This window comes from Mustela nigripes, chromosome 7 (assembly GCF_022355385.1).
Source record: "Mustela nigripes isolate SB6536 chromosome 7, MUSNIG.SB6536, whole genome shotgun sequence".
In the NCBI taxonomy this organism is placed as follows: domain Eukaryota; kingdom Metazoa; phylum Chordata; class Mammalia; order Carnivora; family Mustelidae; genus Mustela; species Mustela nigripes.
Genome location: NC_081563.1, coordinates 10,636,625 through 10,656,754, shown reverse-complemented (window position 1 = coordinate 10,656,754; position 20,130 = coordinate 10,636,625). Strand labels below are relative to the sequence as shown.

The window sequence follows — 20,130 nt, the reverse complement described above, 5'->3', positions numbered from 1 at the left end:
GAATCTAGAGCTGTGCTAAGACAACAGACTTACAAATAGTAAAATTGTTTTAAATAACACTATAAGCAAAATTGGTAACCTGTTTCTAGGGCCATTGAATGAATGTATCTTTAACGTGTTTTTGGAAATGTAAATTGTGAAGTTTGTATGAAACACGAGGTACTGACATCTAGAGAAGGGAAACAAAAAGCAGACTTGTATGCTTTTATGTTTTAGAAATAAGGAAACTGGGGACTCCTGGGTGGCTCTGTCCATTAAGCTCAGGTCATGATCTCAGGGTCCTGGGATCAAGCCCTGCATCAGGCTTCTCGCTCAACGGGGAGCCTGCTTCCCCCCTCTGCCCCCTCCCTGCTCATGCTCACTCTCTCTCTCTCTGACAAATAAATAAATAAAATCTTAAAAAGAAAGAAAGAAAGAAAGAAAGAAAGAAAGAAAGAAAGAAAGAAGGAAAGAAAGAAAGAAAGAAAGAATGACTGACTGCCTGAAGGACGCAGTGTGATCTCTGTACCGCTTGCCTGTGCTCCCAGGCTGACCTCCACTGTGCACTGCCCTCGCTGTGCCTCACTCCGGCCCTGGCCCTGAAGTTCTTATACTAATCCTAGGCTCAGCGGAATCCAGTATTTAGGTGGTAAAGGCTCAGATGTGCCTGCTATTGAGAAGGCACAGTTACAGACATCATTCACGATAAAGCGATTTTCTTAGGAAAATATTAAATTGCTTTCTCAGAGTGAGGAAACCTGAGGCCCAGAGAGGCTGAGTGGCTTCCCCAGCACTGACTGTCTGGGCTGAGAGACACCCAGGTGGGAAGCCAGGGAGCCGGCCCGTGAGCCCGGTGGGAGCGCCAGCCTCCGGGCCGCTGTGCTCTGAAGGTCTGCCCGCCGCCTCCATACTGCTGGATACTTGGTGATGCCCCAGCAAGCTCTTTTCTCTCCAGGAAATGTTCTCTTTTCTGCAAGAGGGACTTGAAGGAACACATCCTCTAGATTGTGACTGCCATTTGCCAAAAAGCATTTTACTTCACGAGGTGGCAGTTCTTTTCTTTCTTAACATTTCGCGTCCCAGTTGTTACAACATTAATCGTTCATTCCCAGTTTCTTGTGTTTTTCTCCCTCGGAACCAGCATAACCAGCAGTCCGTGGGTGAGGCTGATGACCAGGATGCTGACCAGGTGCGCAGCGGAGAACAAGGACGGACTGGGGAATGAGATCTTGAAAATCTGCCGCTCTTTATACAACACCAAGCAGATGCTCCCTGCAGAGGTGAGTGGAGAATTCCAGTGGTTTTTCTGGGGGGCAGCCCTTCCCTGATCCAAACTCTAGGAGAAGCAGCGTCAGCGACTGGGCTTGACGAACACTGAGCGTAAGTTATCAGGAGGCAAAGGCCCATAATTTGGAAGAGATCAAACGAAGGACAGCCATGCCGAGAGGGTGCTTCGAGGAGGTTTTCTCTCTGTTGGAGGCTCTGAAGCCTATTCCCTTTACAAGCCCCCGAGTGTAACTCAGCCTTTAGTTCCTGTTGGAGGCCCTCTTATGTCGAACTCAAGCTCCCATGCCTGGGGTCTTGGGAGCCAGCCCGTGTGCCGTCTCTGCCCGAACTGGGCCAGCTGGTAACAGAGCGGTAAACGCCAGTGCCCTCTCGGCAGGTAGCCAGTCTTCTGCCGTCATCGTCGTGAGATTGCATGACCACGATATGTTTTCTCTGTTAACGTGGTCGAAACACAGCCGCCTCCACTTTGACCACCATTCTCTTTGATCCCTAATTTGGCTGTCACTGAGGTGTTTGCCTAATATATATATATATAAATTTGTGTATTCTCAAATAAGCACATATTAATTATAGCTCCCTGCTGTGAGCCCGACCTCAGCAGTGTATTGTTTGAGCAATTTTTACATGTCTTAAATGTAAGCATTTGGATAATGGCACTAAATGGATTAATTGGTTTTCAAGTTTCTACCACGTAGGAGATAAAATAAAATTGTAAATATGATTCTTTGAATCCTCACTGTAATCACTCAAGGAAAATATTCTCATTAGGAATGTACATTTAATGAATTGTTTTCTGAATGAGGGTCTGGGTGTTTTGTGATTGAATTTTAAAATATTTTATCCCTTGAAAGAAGTCTTCCAATGACCAGAACGACAAAATTCTTCTGTAAGATCCTGATCCCTTTATACCCCACCATGTGGTTTGCTTGCATCAGCTACTTCCTTACCTGTGGTGTGTTGGGCTATATTGTGAGCCCCTGAGGGTTGCAACCACGGCCGTGTCACTGCTCTCTCACCCGCGGCGGGGTTTAGCATGCTGCGTGGAGCTGGGGACTCCATGCAGTTTATCGTCCCCCCAAGGGTGAGTAGTAGGTAAACAACAAGGGTTCATCTTGACCTTAACATCAGTTGCGATCAGGCTTTGTTAGATCAGGACCAAATGCCAGAAGGGCCCCGCCAGTTCTGCTGCGTCTTGGTTGGGGAAGCACGATTTAGGGTCTCAAGCTGGGTGACGGTGCTGCCCGGCGCCCGCTAGCACTCTCGGCCTCCCGCTCCCACCATCTGGTTTGACCTTCGCCACCACCGGAAGGAGGTTCCTTGACCTTCGTTTTTCAGCAGATGTAACAGAGGCTCTGAGAGCAAAGGTCCTGTTTCAGGTCACTCAGGCAACGGAGGGCGGACCTGGTCCCTAAACCGAGGCCCTGCTGAATGCGGAGGAGAGAAATACTTCCACGGGAGCCGCTCTTAACACACCTGGGGTGCTCGCGTATTGAAGGTGTTACACGTAGTTCTTTAAGTTTTACTGCCCTTTCCCCCCTCTCCTAGGGTACTTCTTCAAGAATGGCCTGTAGTCTATAAGCCTGGATTATTGGTGTTTTAGGTGGAAGGGTGTTAGGATCTCTATCATTACCTGGAGAAGTTTGTTAGCTTACTTAAATATCCTCCTCGGTTTGGTTTTGCTACAGTTAGTGCTGAGGCAGGGAAGGGAAGTTCGCTGAGAACACGGCTGCAGCATCTCTGACCTTGACCACATAATGAAAGTTAGCAACAGTTACATGTGTGAGCGTTCAGCCCCCAGGCGATGGGTGACTAACACATCCGAATGTCCAAAGCAGTATTGAGTACTCTTAGCGTTGTACTTGAAGTTTAGGGGGCAACCTTCTAGGACATGGAGGAAAAAGTCTGTTCTTTTTTTTTTTTTTTTTTAATATTTTATTCATTTATTTGTTTGACAGACAGAGATTACACGAAGGCAGAGAAGCAGGCAGAGAGAGAGGAGGAAGCAGGCTCCCCATGGAGCAGAGAGCCTGATGTGGGGCTCGATCCCAGGACCCTGAGACCATGATCTGAGCCAAAGGCAGAGGCTTTAACCCACTGAGCCACCCAGGCGCCCATGTTGTTCTTTTTTATTGACTAATGAATCATAAGTGATGCTTTGTATTTCCTATTTTTAAAAAAGGAGTCAGTGATTAAATGAGAAACTAAGTAGCTGTGAAGACTCAGCCTCCCCGGCATGCTCCTATGGCCAGCTTGAAGCACTTTGACAAATGGAGTAATATTTTATTTGCTGTGGTCCTGCTTGATCTAAGAATCTCTGGACCAGTGATTCCTGAGTGTTTTAGGGGAATCAGAATGGGTAGCGCAGTGCTGTAAGCCTGCATCTGTTAGAGTCCTCCTCACACATCACAGAGAGGGATCTCCTGGTCTCTCCTCTTCACTGGGACTGGGAGCACCTGAAGGGCGGGGACAGGAGATGCACTATAACAGCCGGAGGCCTGGCGAGGCATGAGATTGTGCTTTTCCTCCTGTTCCACATGGGGCCAGAGATGACCTGTGTTCCTGAGGAAAGCACCAGATGCTCCAGACCTACCATTTCTGGCCTCTGAAACAAGGTTAGATTGTGTCATCTCCGAGGCGACTCTAGTTCTGAGTGTTCTTCAAGGTCTCCAGGCCTTCGAGGAGGACCTGAGACAATCTGTTAGGACCTTTTCCATAGGTCCGCAGTTTTCTTGGAGGTGGCAGAAAGGTACCAGATTGAGCCCCATTTGGAAGGGGGTCCTTATCACTTGTCTGTTCCAGTTTGATGAGACGAGGTGTAATTATCATCAAATGAGTTGCGTTGCCACGGTTTCTTTTGTTTGTTTTTCCTTATGCAGCCTCAGTGCTGTCTTTCAACTGGGTACATGTACAGATTTTTGTCTTAGGATACCATGATTAAAGGAATCTTGTCAAGGTTATGTACTATTTTTATTGATTGTTAACTGTGCTCAAATGTGAGTTAAAATTGTTACAAAGGAAGGAACACTGTAATTAAGAAATGGAAATGTCTTGTTAAGTTTATTTTACAGCATTTGGAAATTACAGTCTAATTTCAGAACTGCATAATGTTGAATATCACCGTGGTGGGAAAATTATCCATGACTCACTTTTTTGTAACCCAGTACCTTTGGTTGCCTTACTCTATGGCTTATAAAGTACATGTGCCTGTCTGGGACAGGGTACTTAAAAGGACATAACCTTTTGATTCATCTGCATTTCCCATCCCCCCACTAAGTTCCCATATTTAGAGATTTTTTTTCGTTCTTCATGACTCTTGAGAACGTCTTCACGTGATCCCAGCTGTTGTTCCTGGTACCTGTTTACTTCCAGTCATGCTGGTTTTGCTGGTGGAAAATATTACCAGAAGGATAAAATCAATGTTGCTCATAGGTCATGTGTCCTACAGTCTGGAAAGGTCTGTATTCTCCTTCTTAGCTTGTATCCATGGCAATATATGAAACATTCTCAGGAACGGGAGATATTCAGAATGAGAAATTGGCACAAAACAGATTCTCGGCATTTAGAGATTTAAAATTCCAAGTTCCAGCTATTTGCGACCGACCCCGAAGGTCCCCGGTTTTTTAAAGGCACAGCCAGAGCCAGCAAGAGTCACAGGGGCATTGAGTCAAGTGGGCGGGAGTTAGACGCCAGCCGGTGAGGGAGCCTAGCTAATGTCCAGCAGCTAAGTGTCAACGTGATTGTTCCCTCTCGCAGTCGAGTTACTTTTGATAATGTCTGGAGTTCGATTGTCCGGTCCGATGACACCCAGCCCTGTACACCTTGCCTCTCGCTCCTGCCACAGGCCCTACCATGTCTTCAGGAGCAGGGTACCCCAGGATGAGCAGGGGGACTGGTCCCGCTTCTCTGACACCCAGCAGCCACAGGAGCCGTGCCCGGGGCCTCACCATAGAGGACAGTCCCCTGGGTTCTGGCCTGGCTTTGGGCCCAGACATACCTGTTCCTCGCATTCGAGGTCTCTTATTCTGTATCTTGATGGCTAGACAGGTTTGAGCTGGGAAGGTACCTGTGGGGTGTTTTCTGGTTCCCTTTGCTATTTTGACCTTTCTTAGAGCTCCCAAAATCCCTCTATAAAACTGATACACTGTCTTCTTGCAACAGAGGGGAAACTACGCAGAGAAAACCTAGTATAGACGTTAAATAGGGAGTATTTAGCCAATCACTGTTAGCTAAGAGATTAAAAATACTCAGCAGCTCAAAAAGGACTCCTCCGTTCTTAGATGTCCTTGATTTTATCCTTCAGGTAATATTTTCCATCAGCAAAACCGTAAAGGCCATAATTCAGCAAGTACCATGAGCAACAGCAGGCATGACCTAAAGGCATTCAAAGAGTCATGAAGGGAAAAAAATCCTCTAAATATGGGAATTTAGGGGTCAAGAAACGGGGATGAAGGAGAAGGTAAGTTCCTTTAAGCACCTGTCTTAGACAGTTAGGCCGACACACTTCCTCACCATCTGTCCAGGTTGTCTGCTCCGAAGGGTATCCAGGTTATTTTGATAAAACTTGTCCTCAAAGCTGTTGTGCTGTGCTTAGTCTAAGTTATCATAAAGTGCTGAGAAATACCTCTTTACCTAGTACTGATAACTCAGTCAACGAGTAGATATGAGATGAGAAGGAATTATATAGGACTATTTGAAGGTATAGTATATACCGAGCAAGTTTGGAATACAGAGAAGGGAAAGTGCGGCAGATGAACAGGCGAATAAATGTTTACGAAGTATGGTGGGAACGGAGGAGTGCTGGGCCTGGGAGATCAGAGGTGTCTTTTTAAGACTTGGGGTTTTCCTGGGCCCTTTTTAGCTGAGACCCTGAGAACCAGTAGGGGTCTCGCAGGCAGAGAAGCAGCAGAGGTTAAGGCTTGTGCACAGACCAGAGGTGTGCGGGAGCTCATTGTGTCTGCTTCACTGCCAGGACGGTAGCCACGGCCATGTGTGGGTACTGAAATTTAAGTGAAGGACAGTTGAATAAAAATTTTAAAACAGTGCCTGGATTACACTTGGCAGATCTCACTAGCCAACATGTGGCTCCTGGCTGCCATGTGAGACAGCAGAGATCCAGAAAATTCCATGGTGGCCGGAAGGTCTCCTGGGCACCGAGGAACGTGCAGGTGGGGGAGCATTGCTGGGACATTCCAGGAGGAGGAGGGAGACCGAAGCATTTATGGGTGACAGCTATGTGAAACTGTCATGTATGGGAGTTTCTGTTTCATCTTCCCAAATATTCTCTGCAGGTTTTGGCATCTCAGATTACAAATCTGCATTTCTCTCTGGCCCAGATGCTCAGTGAGACCATATGACTGTGTAGGTTAGGGCTCACAGAGGATGATTGAAGTACACCCCTTACAAACCTGTTACCCTGCCGGTGTTGATCAGTTTCACACAAGGTCATGTAGCAGGACCTTCCAATCTGAAACCGAAGCCCTTGCTGATCTCCAGTAGACGCACTAAGGGGAAAGGTGAAAACACTATAGTGAATGGAATGCCAGAGAGGCCTTTATCCTGGGCTTTAAATAGAAGCTTCTTGTTTTATCTACACTTTATAATAATGCAAAGAAATTATGAAAATGTCATAAATTTGAGTTTTTCTTCTCTGATATGCCACTCTTGGAGGAGTGCAAGAGAAAGATCAGTCCCATGGCACTGGTGGTGGGTAGTGATTTCTCAGTTCTTTCAAAAACAGCCCTTGCTTTGTGTAATAAGTTGCACTCATTGTCTGGTTCTTGGTCCAGATGTTCTGTTCTTTCTGTTACAGCTAGTTAGGACACCGGGGAGCACACAGCTCAGCAGGGAGGAAGAGCTTGCAAATTTATTGTCTATTCTCTTATACTTTCGTTGTGAAGGATTATCATTTGTTATCTTATATAAAAGTCTGCTCTCTGATGACAGGTTCAGCTAGGATAATAAAACACTGAGGATAAAATTCAAATGTCTATGTGGAGATCCAAATGCATTTTCATTTTTCTGGACCACAGATAGTTTTCATGAAACATTCAGTTCACCTTGACATTAGAATTATAAACAGGTTTTTAAATGTTTAAGTTGCTGGCTTTTCTTGTTGCAGAGGACAACTCGATATTGTTGATAATAACAACCGGTAATAATTTTTACCATTTGTTAAGTGTCTAGGAGAGGCCGAGCATTGTGTGTTATTATTCATTAACACTTATTCTCACACACACACAAAACTGCAAAGCAGATATAATTACCTCCATTTTGCTGGTGGGGAAACTAGAGCTCTGGAGCGATTAGAAGAATAGACCACAGTCCTCTATCCATGCAGGGGGACCCTGGGCAGCCGTGAAATGCAGTGTCTGGTGAGTATCAGGTGAATATCTGAGAGCTCAGGAAGGTATTTACTATCTGTTGTGAAATGAAGGAAGCAGGTACCAAATGCTAAATCAGCGTGGCCCTATCTGTGCTCCATACATGCAGAGACACACAACACTCCTACGAAAAGGTGCGGAAAGAGACCCCAACCAGAGTAGTGCCTGAGATACGGAGTGCCTCCTGCCTCCTCACTCACCTGATTGTACTTGTGGTTTCAGGGCGTGAAGGAGCTGTGCTCACTGCTGCTCAGCCAGTCCCTGCTGCTCCCAGCCCTGAAACTTCTCCTCGAGAGCCGGGATGAGCGCCTTCATGCCGTGGCGCTGGAGCACGTCACCGCCGTCGGCCAGGTATTCCAGGGGGGCTGACTCTCGTGTGTGTTTCCGAGAAATGAATTTGCATTGTCATTCTCATAAGTAATATCCATGATTCATCTCAGACCATTTTCTCTGCAATGTCCTCTGACCACATTAACTCTTTCTATTTTGTCTAAGAAGTAAATGTGTATTTTATAAACATGTACTGAACTCCTCCCATGAACCAGACTTCGTGTTTATGTGCTGAGAATACAAATCCGAATAAGGAAGCAGTTTCTCTAGAGAAGCAGCCTATTAGTCCCTTTAGGGAAATGTCACAGCCGTCCAGGACCAGTGGATTTGTCCTCGCCACTTGAAATCTGGATCGAGGGAATTTGTTGCGGCGGGCAGGCTTCTGTGCCTGGACGTAGGTGTTTGGTTACGTACTAATTAAAGGTGAGATGGTGGCTACAAGTTACGTTTACTGGAGCCATCTGAAGTCTCAAGCTCTTATTTCCTCTGGCAAACTAAAGTGCCACTGAAGCAGTGTCTTGGCTTGAGGAATGACGTACTAAAGTCAAGGCCTGAGATTTCTCCCTCAAGGCTGGTTGTCTTCTTCGTGATTAAGGAAGAAACTTGTTCTTGCCTTTTAAAATTTTACACTTTGGGAATAGATTGATCAGGGTTGTGTTTTAATGAATTTGTGTTGTGTGAATGTGTTGTATGTATTACTGAAACCCTTCTGTAGGGAGACCATTCTTTCATTTGAAGTTTTGTGAGCGTGTACACACACCACACACACACAATTTCAGTTGTGTGGGTATACTCACGCAGGTGAGTTTTTCACAGAAATGTAAGGCGATGTTTTCCAGGGACCAGAGAGGGGAGGAGAATTCTACCGCGGAAGATACAGACTGGTCAAACGAGACAGTGAGGAGATTTAATAACAGTGGGCACAGGAAGTTAGGTATATGGTTATAGAGCACGGACCATAATTGCATTTGGAAATGGTCATAATGAACAAAATGAGAAAAGTCTAATGCGTTTATTCATTGAGATGTATTTCTGAATTCTGTAAAGATTTTGGGACTAGCCTTCCTTATCCCTGAAGCCTGGTCAGAGCAGGGCTTCTCCGGAGACTGACAGAAATAGAGAGAGCCGGAGACCTGTGTGCTGGTAGCCCGCCCATCCATCTGTGCCAACATAAACATTGCATTTTGTGGGGAATTTACAAGAAGCTAAGAATTACGGTGGATTCTTTTCTCCTTAGCCTGTTTTTTTTTTTTTTTAATTGTAAATCCAAGAAATCAGGAAGAAGGGACACACGTGGAGGAAAAGCAGACTGCATATTTTCAGTGCTTTTCCTCCTCATCACCACCGCACCCTGTGTTAGTGTCGCTGCTTAAGTATTCTAAATTTGCCATGGGTCTCTTCGAGAATAAAACAGTGATTTATTATACGTTGCCTTTCCGTATCCGTCGTGCACAGAGCTCGCAATGCAGTTCAAAATTGCATAGGCAAGTGTATCAGTTTTCATTTTAAAGATTCTTCATCTCCAGTGCATCTCATAGAACTGCAGCCAGCGCTGGGACTCCCTAACGGCTGCCCGCCACCCCTCCAGACACGCCCCCATTCCCTCTGCCCTGCCCCACCCCCCTACACACACACACACACACACACACACACACACACACACACACTTTCAGAATAAGAAACCAAATGGGAACCTTGCAGCACCCAAGTCATTTTGAAGTGGTGCTGATGTATCTCTGTAGCACCTTGATCCGACGCGCAGCACGCAGCCTTGTGCTAAAACTCTGTGGTTTTGAAATAGGCCCGCGGCCTGAGGCTGGTTTGCCTGAGGTCGTGATGACCACAGGGACACCTCTGTGGCCTCTGGATGCAAAGTTCCAAAGCAGAGAAGTCAGTTGCTAAGCTGAGTCACTTACCCGCCCCCAAGCCCCTCACCCGCGGGCACTGGGTGGTGAGACTTAATAGTAACCTCTCCAGCTGGGGCTGGGGGTTCCCATCAGGTAACCCGTCTGTGACCCTGAAATGTGTTCATAAAAATGCCTCGTATCGTCAGACCCGGTGCTAAAGTTTGGCAGAGTTTTCCAGTTCTTATGTATTTTTAACTTTATTTTGAGATGATTTTAACTTCGCTTTCAACTGTCGGAAACACTGCGGCGAGATCCGTTACACCCTTCGTCCAGTTGCCAACAGTGGTGATGTCTGGTGCAGCCGCAGTGTGGCATTTAGCCAGGACGGGAGCAGTGGCATTTGTCCAGTCCTCTGACACGCCCTCATTTGGGGGGGGAGTCTGTGTGCGGTATCGTCGCGCGGAGATTTGTGTCACCCCCACTCTGGTCAAGATACGGTTCCATCCCAGGGATCCCTCGGGCGCCCCTTCAGAGCCACGGCCACCCCCCCCGCACCGCCGCGACACCTCCCACCGGCAGCCTGTGGCAGCTCCTCACCTCTTCTCCACCTGTCACTTTGTCATCTCGACAATGCTAGCTGTCCTTCGTCACTCTCTTCCGGCACCGTTCAAAGGTCTTCTCTAAGGGAAGAGTTGCAGTGAGCCTTTGTGCAGGAATCCTCACCCGCCATTTTTATTTTATTTTATTACGTTTTTTTTTCTGACTAGCTGTTTTTAAATCCTATGTGGTATTGCAGTGGAAGATATAATACATTTACTTTCTTTTTCTTTCTTTCTTTTTTTTTTTTTTGCTTTCTTCTTTTGTGTTTATTTTGCTATTCACTCCATCCGTTAGGAGAGGGCCTGAGGTCACCGGTGACTTCAGTTTCCCCCCTAACGATTATGGACGCTAGTTCCTGTTGACATTAAAAGAAAAAGTGTCCAGCACAGAGACTCTGAGAGGCAATTGCTCCTGCAAACTTGTGGGCCGAGGTGGAAAAGCGCCCCCCTTGCTTACTGATCACATGTGTTATTCCACTGTAAGCTGTGAGATGCTGACAGCTTCGTCAGTGTTTACAGCTGCACGGATGGCGCGTGAGTGCTGGTGCCCGAGACTGTACCCGCTTCACCTCCGATAGCGGCGCCTGCTTCCTTCTCAAAGCTCTTCTGAAATTTGCAGATCTCTAGTGTTGAGTGTGTAACGTCTTACAGCTCGCTGTCTCTTTCCCGAAGAAATAGAAAGTCTGTCTTAGAGATTAGGTTGTTGATGAGTAATTAAAACCCTGGTGTGGTAGAGATCTTCTTCAGCTAACAATGGGGTTACGTCCCAATAAATCTATCATAAGTTGAGAATATCATAAGTCAAAAATGCATTTAATTCACCTAGCCTACAGAACATCGGAGCTTAGCCTCACCTACCCCACACACGCTCCAAACGTTTCCGTTAATCTACGGCAAAATCAGCTAACACCAAAAGCCTATCTTATAATAAAGTATGGAATGTCTCACGTAGTTTGTTGACTACTGTGCTGAAGGTGAGAAACAGAACAGCTGTATGGGTACGGAAGAGGGTGGTCTGCGTATCAGATGTTCACCCTCATGGTCGCATGACTGGTGGGCAGCTGTGGCTTTGCCCAGCCTCATAAGAGAGATCGCACTGCATGTTGCTAGTCCAGGAAAAGAGCCAAAATCCAAACGCAGTGATGCTTACTGAATGTGTGTTGCTTGTGCTCCTTCGTAAAGTCAAAAAATCGTAAGTCGAAGTTAAGTCGGGCTGTCTGTCCATCAGCCTTGGTGAGATGTGAACTCGCCTCCAAAACCTTACTCTGTCCAAGAAGGATTTTCCTGCTGCCATGTTCAGATCTCTGGAGGATATTCCGCAGGGTGAAACTCATCACTCATTTGATCAGAGGAAGCAGCTGTTGATCCCTAACAGTTGTGTAGACTGAAGAACAGTTCCAGATTTGCGCTGGCTTCTGCTTTTCACAGCCTTCTCCTTAGTACTGCTCAGTGCCTCGACCTGCACCCTTTCGCCCGGGATCGGTCCTGGACTACGATGCTTAGTGAGAGCGTCATTCAGGGGTTTCAGAGGAAGGGTATACGGCCTAATCACACCCAATTAAGCATTTCTCTCTGAAGCTAATAACCACCATCTTTCTGGCACCAGCTCTTTGCCAGGCATTGTAGTAGGCACAGCCTCACTTTCTCTTCTTAATAACCTTGTAAGAAGATTGCATTCTAGTTTTGCAGATGAAAACACAGAGACTCAGATGAGGTCACCTGGCTAGTAGAGCCAGCGTTGAAATTGAAACGCTGGACCCAACATTCAGAGCCTGTCCTCAGCCATGCCGCGACGGGACAGGCTGTCTTACGGTACACGTGGGTTCTCTCTGCAGAGAAATGAAATTGCTGGAAGCATCTCTCATCATATTAGCTCTGAAAGAGACTCGGGCAGAACTGGTCTAACAGCCTGGCCACCACAGGGCTTCCTTTTTCAAACCCGCTCAGACTCCGAGGTCAAGTGCTCTTGGGGGCTGGGAGGGCCGGGAGCTCCCCACGTCCCGGGGTGCCCCCACCGGTTTCTGATAACCCTCGTGGTACGAGAGCACCTGCAGATTGAAAGCTGCTCCTTTGTCTTGATCGTCGCCCTGCCCGATGGAGCTGTTCAGAATAGTTGCTTCTGGGGACCGTCCTTTGCGTGTTGTAGTATTGGGGAGTCTTAGCCCCTTTCATCTTGCCCAGAAGGCACAGGAACGTACCGGCAGTACTGACAGTGCACTCGTGTCTGGGTTGGAGGGAGAGCTTCCAAGATTCCCAGAAGCGCATCTTTACATGACAGATGTTCTACAGAACCAAGAAGTTCTCCTTTCTTTGTCTCCTCTTTAACTCTATCCAGGTTTCCGACTACTTCCTTCTTAGTGAGAGTCTCTTCCATTCTGGAGGGCTTCCTCAAAACCGCTGTCTCACACAATTCTTAGCTGGGTACCTCTGGGGACGGGCAACTCACTCCCTGTAGGTCAATCTATTCGGTTTCTAGGCTGCACGGATAGTGAACAGCCTGGTACTGGGTGTAGGGGTGAGGATTTTTGTGAAGGTCAAGTAAAATAACATCTTATGTTCAAAGGCATTACGGGGAGAGTCACATGTGACACAATTAATTGCACAGGAAATGAAAGTGGGAAGGAGGTAGGTACAGAGTGTGGAACCAGCCAAACTCAGGGCCCTCGGTGCAGCATTTGCTGTGGTCACAGAGGTGAGCAAGCTCGGCATTGCAAGATTCTCTCCTGTTGCTAGAGCCTAAGTTAGGTGATTTGTCCTCGTTTTGGTTTCAGAAGAGGCGTACTGTGACATTTCATGCCGGGAGGGGGGCTAGAGTGCTTCTGCGGAAGTGGAGTCCGCATATCATTCAGACAAACAGAGAGACAGAAGATACCCTGTGGGCGCTTTTCTTATCCAAGTATACAATTGTGCTGCCCTTTTATTTCTCTGCCCTTGTAGTTGGTATTTAATAACTTTTATTAGTAGCAGTATGTGTAAAACTGAGACAAATATCCTGTCCTCAAGTAAACAGTGAAATAATATTAAATAATCTTCTTTAAAATAATTGGAATGAGGCCCTGCATACATTATGCTAGTGGAATTTCAGCTTACCTCATTATTGTAATTACTCTGCATTTGGTATAGATCCATAAAAATCAAAGATTTTAATTCAGAGAACGTTCATTACCTGTTGTGGAAACCGGAATTAAGCAGATAACATTTTCATGACTTGGAAGACGGTAGCACTTTGTGCTTTAATAGATTTCTTTCCCGAGATCTTCAAAGTTTCATTTATTCTCAAAAATTAATTCCAGAAAAAATAATCAGTAATTGAGATGGCAAGCATTACCCATTTTATGATATGTGTACGCCTTCCCCTTCTAGAACATGCTTCATGCCTTGTTTGTTTCACTGTAGTAACTTTGTCCCTCTACTGAACTTGAACTCTGCACCAGGCATTGTGCTGGGCACTTAAAAGCATAGGCTATCACAGCCCTTAGACACTGTCTGTTTTTCAGATGTGGAATCTGAGAGATTGTCCTTAACAAGGTCACACAGCTGTTCAGCAAAGAAACCAAGACTGGAAATTGGTCTCTAGCCCAATGTCTGTCTACTCTTCCCAAGACCAGACTGCCTGTCACTCGAATTCAAAAGTTATTCGATCAGAGGAATTAAATCAACTAATCCTCCTGGACTTGTTTCATATTTATTTCCAACATCCAACTGAGTCCAGAAATGACAGAACATATTTTTTTCCTCAAGCTGGGAAAGCACCAGTCAAGCAGATGTCAGGCACGAGTTGTTTTCCACAGACTATATACTGAAGTAAGTCTTGGTCCATTAAAAAGTTACATATTTTTAAAAATCAGGAAAAAAATGTGTATATATATATATATCAGATCCTTTGAGGAATTGTAACTTCTAAGCTTTAAAGCAATAGAAAAAAAAAACATAAAGGAACAGTTCTTTTCCTGACAATGTAAAAATGTAAAACTTCTATAAAACAACAAATAATCCGAACAGAATTGCAAACAGTTTAGAATGTTCATTATAACTAAAATCAGGGTTAACATTATCCAGAGAACCCTTCCACGTGGGAAGGAGTGATGTCACGACTCTGGTAAAGGAGCGAAGGGTTTGATGCTTCCCACAATAAGAAACAAAAATGGTAGGAACGAGTGTGGAGGAAAACAGTCCTTGCAAATAAACATTCAAATTAAAGCATCCTTGAGGTATCATTATGCATCTCCCAAATTAGCAAAATAATTTTGTTTTCAAAATAATAACTGCCAAAGCGGAGACGTTTACAGTGAGACCGACACACTCCTCCTTGGGTGCTCCCCGCGTAAACTGGACAGTTGGCTTTACTATGGCTGCACCCCCGTTCATGTCCCTGCCAAGAAAGGTTTCAGGTCCTCTTTCCTGTGTGTTAGTGTGTGTGGGCTGCGGTAACAAAGCACCACAGACTGGGCAACTCGAGTCCCAGAAGTGTGTTGTCGTACAGTTCTGGAGGCCAGAGTCCAAGGTCAGGATGTCAGCAGGATTGAATTCTCCTGAGGCCTCTCGCCTTGGTTTGCAGATGGCCACCTTCGCCCTGAGTCTTCACAGGGTTGCCCCTCGGGCGGGTGTGTGTGTGTGTGTCCTCTCCTCTTGATGAAGACACCAGTCAGACTGGATTAGATCTGCCCATGTGACTCATTAAACCCAATTGCCTCTGTAAAGGCTCTTTCTGCAAGTGAAGTCACGGTCTCAGGTCCTGGGGGTTAGGACCCAACATGGCGATGGGGGAGGGGCACAGTTTGTCCCGGAACACCCTGGTTATGCCTCTCTGGTAAGTTATCCTACGGGAATGATTCCTAGAAAACACACACAGAAAAAAATTCACTGATAGTACTTCAGTAATAGCAAACATTTAAAAACAGCTGGAATATTCCAAGCAGGAGAAGTTAAATAAATGTTATCGCTATCAGTAGACAATTTTGTAGCCATTACAATTTTTAATACTAAAAACTATGTAAAAACAATAAAAAAATTTTTAACGTCATTAATAAGCTAGACTACAAATATTGTATGATTGTGAAAACATCTCTGTGCACATGGAGAATTACTGGAGAAGAAAGGAGGAAAAAGTCATTTTCTGGTGGTCCACATATAGACTATTTGTTTTTTAAAACTATTCCTACCTTTTTTGTTTTTGTTTTTGTTTTTTAAATTTATTTGACAGACAGAGAGATCACAAGCAGGCAGAGGCAGGCAGAGAGAGAGGGGGAAGCCGGCTCCCTGCTGACCAGAGAGCCTGACTGGGGCTTGATCCCAGGACCCCGGGATCATGACCTGAGCTGAAGGCAGAGGCTTAACCCACTGCGCCACCCAGGTGCCCCCTAATACTACTATTTTATTTTTAGATTCCAAAAAGGAAAACAGAGTAGGTTAGGGGTAATGGGTGGTAAGACAGCATCAGACTTTTAGGGCCTTAAGTTAGAATTTTGGTCAAAAACAAGAATGGGGAAAAGTTGAGGCTTAACAAATTACTGTGGCAACTCCGCAGTGGGACGGTCATGCCCAGGAAGGCTCGGGGGGGCTCCAAGCACTCTGTGCCGCTGACGACCCAGCTGGCCTTGGCTCCCCTGAGGCAGGAGGCCTGGCAAGTGGAGAGAAGCAATTTGGGCTCTTGGTGTCCTCAGGCCATCCTTCTCTTCTCTGACCCTCAGGCTCCTTTTCTTTAAGATGCAGTTGTTGGAAGGAGTCTTCACAAAAGCCATCTTTCTTTCTGTAGTCTCTCATTCCCTATTTTGTCCCAAATACGCACAGAATAAGTATTTTCCTTGTATGTGACAATTACAAAATATACTCTGGCCATTCTGGATCTTTTGCAAAGAGCTGGAAACCAAGTACAAGGTCAGAGAAAGGAAATAAGGTCAGCCACTTCCATTTTCTCGGCACCTGAAGACAAGACATTACGCCAGAATTTCTACACCCTCAACCTTGGCCTGGCCACTGCCCAGCTCAGTGCAGGTCAGCAGTCTCAGACTCAACCTTTCTTAAGGAGACCTCGGGGTGGGCCAAAGGGGCAATTCTGTATTTGATTTCCATGACTTCTGCCTTAGGCTTCAGGGAGTACCTAGAGAACTTTCAGAGAGTGGACGCCCACCCTGTCCCTGCCCGCCTGCCGCGGACCCTACCCGCCAGCCCACGGCAGCTCTCTGGAAGGCCGGGGGTGCATCCAGCCGGAAACCGATTTTAAGGAAGCCGTTGCCCTGGAGAAAAGCGGACAGAGACGGGAGTGAGAGGGCCCGCAGCAGCTGGCATGGACAGAACCCCCGTCTCCTCCTCAAGCTAGAAAAACCCATCTCTCCTTTTCTAGGAGACTTTCAGGCCTCCAAAGGGAGGGATCGTGAGTGAACAGAATAATAAAGGTGTCCTAGCCTTGAAGACTTGTTCAGGGCAGCAGAGAAGGTACTGCCCTGCGGTGTTTGGACGCTGAGCCTTTAATCTGTACATTTTATCAAACATTTGCCAGGAGCATCCTAGCACGCGTTCTGTTCCCGCCTAGAGGGCTAGGTGGAGGGATTCTTTCTTGTGAAGAGTGAGCAGAACAATAACATGCGCAGGGACTCGGGTGCCGTGTGTGTGTGTGTGTGTGTGTGTGTGTGTGTGTGTGTGTGTGTGCGCGCAGCAGCGAACAAAGAAAGGATGAGGAATGATTCATTCACTCATGGATTCATCCCACAGGTCTTGCCGAGCCCCTAGCATGGGGCCAGCACTCTTCTGGCCATCGGGGTTGCGGGGGTAAACAGAGAAAAGATCTTGGCTTGGAAGAGGCCATATTCCGGAGGCGCGCAAACAGTAGGCACGCCCGGGATGAGGGCTGCTGGTGCAGCTCACCGATGAGCAGCCCCGAGACACTGGGCACGTGACTTTGACCTCATCGGATGGGTTTTTTCATCCTTCAACTGCGGTAATGTCTCAAGGGGATGCTTTAAAGTTGAGACCGAGGGCTCGCTGGCACGTGGGCAGCCGTCCGTCAGTGTGGACACGGGGATGGCGGGGGCAGCACCTACATGGGGTCAAGATTCTTGTCCGCTGGGAAGCAGGAGGAGGAGGGAAGCTGGAAGGCGAGAAGGCACATGGAACCCCTCACAGCCCCGGCGGGGAGTGTTGGAAGCACCCGTGTCCCTTGCAGTGGAAAAGCTGGTGTTTCACACCGCCTTCCTCTCCTACCATCCAGTCTCTAAAAACAAAAACAAACAAGAGCTCCTAAACGGAGTTCAGCCGGAGCGTCTTCCTGAGCCAAAGTGGCTGAGACGTGTGTGCTCGGGCTGACAGAGTGAGAGGCCCCGGCTTGGCAGGAGACTGTGCAGTTCCAGAATCCAGCTGGACGCGGATTCTCTGCAGGGATCGTGTTCTTGTCCCGTTCTTGCGCGGTTTACAGACATGTGACCGTGTTCACGAATGCAGGTTCGTGCGGCCATGGAGCGCGTGTTGATTAAACTGGATGCTGGACCGGAAGGAGGATCAAACCTCCGTGCCCTCCAGCAGCCCCCGGTCTGGCGGGGGAGACGGGTGTACGGATGACGATGGAGGGTACAAGAGCCGCGGAGTGTGGAGGAAGGAGGAGTCCGAGGCTTGGGGAGAGACTTAGGGAAAATGTCATCCTGAAGGGGTGAGGGCCTTGGGGCCGACGTTTCTGTTGGTTTTAAAGGATCACCAGGTTGCAGGAAAGATGGATGCTCTCTGACAGTGGGAACAATTCCTGTTCCCAGAGTGGCTTTGGTTTTCATTCTTGAAGCTGGTGGACACAGTTGACCTCCTCGTCATGGAACATTTGGGAAGACCACGCTGTGTTCAATTGTATAACATAGCTGGTCTACATGTTAGGTAATTGGCTGTGAAATGCCACAATAGAGGTTCCTACAACCAAATCTACTAACGGTGCGCAGTGACATTAAGAAGAACCGTCATGAAGCTGGTTTCAATGAGGGGCTTGGGGTTTTGAGTGTGACTAATGTTAACTTCATTTCTTACAAAGAATATGGACAATAATATTAAATAGAAACGTCTAGGCTACGTGTCACAGCCATGGAGAACCATACAGACACCAAGCCGTAAGACGAGGGAGCAAACACAGGATAGCCAAGCTGAAAACAAGCCCCATGACATTGGTCTCCAAAGTGATATAAAAATGTCTTAAAGGGCTGCCTGGTGGCTCAGTCAGTTGAGCTTCCAACTCTTGATTTCAGCTCAGGCCATGATCTCGGGGTCATGAGATCGAGCCCTACAGTGGGCTCAGGCTCAGCGTGGAATCTGCTTGCAGACTCTCCCTCTTCCCACTTGTGGGCTTGCGCACACGAGTGCTCTGTCTCTCTCCACAATACATAAATCTTTTTTTTTTTATTATTTTAAAAAGGTAAGTTAGGTACTAAGCTTTCTAGAGGCTTAAGCAAGAGTAGCCTACGGCCCTCCTGTCCCTTACCCTCTGTACATCAGCGGCGTTGACGGATGTATTTTCTCAGCGGAGTAGAAGAAAGGTCTTCCTGTTCTGGAGGGAAGGTTTTTCATGTGGGTCTACGGACAGGGGAGGTTTGGGGTTCCAGGACCTGGACCGTGGTGGAGCTCCAGGGACACGGTCCATGCCGCGGCGGGGAGCCCGGGCTCTGAAGTCGAGGCTGACCCACACGCAGCTCCTGTGCTGGCCTCCTGACGGCCACGACGTGACATGCAGTCGTCACCCTCACCTCCCTCACCTGGGACGGCTCCGGCCGCGTGGGGAGGAGTCGGGGGAGTGCGGCGGGCACACTCTCGGCGGTTCCTGGCCGCGGAGAGCCGTGCGTGTGAGCCTGCGCGGGGGACGGCAGAGGCTCCGCGGCGCGAGCACCGGTGACCCGGGCCGAGGGGGTGAGGCTGGCGGGTGGCGGAGGGGAGGGCGTGCGTGACGAATCGGCTGGCGAGGACGAAGCGAGGCGTCGCTCATGTTGTGCCTGTCTGCTTTCCTAAAGGTGAACGACTCGAACTGTGACCCAGAGCTCCTGTCCCTGCTCCTGGACGCTGGGCTGCTGGCGAAGTGCGTCTCCACTGCCTTCTACCCGCACATGGTCCAGCACCTCCTGGCCAGCCCGCAGCGAGGGCCCTGGGACGCGGAGGGGCTGGCCGGACACCTGCAGGACGCCGGCCACGTGGCCGAAGCGGGGTCACTCCTTCTGGCCGTGAGGGGGACGCACCGGGCCCTGCGGACCTTCAGCGCGGCGCTGAGTGCGGGCCGGCACTGGGTGTGAGCCCGGCTTGGGCCTGCGTGGCCGCAGCTCCTCAGCCGCCCCGTGGGAAGGAGCCCCCGAGCTGACAGCCGTCCCACAGGCGTTGTGGGAACCTGTGGACCGTCCTCAGCGGTTCCGACAAACCGCAAATAAAGCTATACAGAAGCGACGAGCAGCCTTCTCGCTTGTTCTCTCTCGCGGCCACCGGTTAACCTACTTTCTCGCGGACTCAGGGAGACCTGACCCCTCTTCCTTATTTTGAGCTGCCCTTTCTGGTAGAACCCAGGGAATCGGGACGTTTCGGATGTGCTGGTGGCCGGGGCTGCCTTTGAAGGGGAGAGAGTGTGTGGAGCGGGCAGCGGCCGGGGCGGATGTCCTCGGACGGAGGAGGACCTTGTCGGGTTAGGGACGCAGTTCGGGTCCGGGGACTCCGGCGCTCTGAACCGTCGTCAGTCAGTGGGAAATGAGGGTTGCACTG

General features: G+C 48.1%; 1 protein-coding gene across 1 annotated transcript in view; it reads left to right on the top strand.

Annotated features, from left to right (window-relative positions):
* NBAS (NBAS subunit of NRZ tethering complex) overlaps positions 1–19,827 on the top strand; it is a 317,167-nt gene extending 297,340 nt beyond the window's left edge. Inside the window, exons 50-52 of the mRNA XM_059405174.1 lie at positions 1,121–1,259; positions 7,869–7,997; positions 19,398–19,827. Coding sequence (XP_059261157.1) covers positions 1,121–1,259; positions 7,869–7,997; positions 19,398–19,673 — 544 coding nt within the window. The 3' untranslated portion in view covers positions 19,674–19,827. The remainder of the gene's footprint in view (positions 1–1,120; positions 1,260–7,868; positions 7,998–19,397) is intronic.
* Positions 19,828–20,130: the final 303 nt, after the last annotated feature.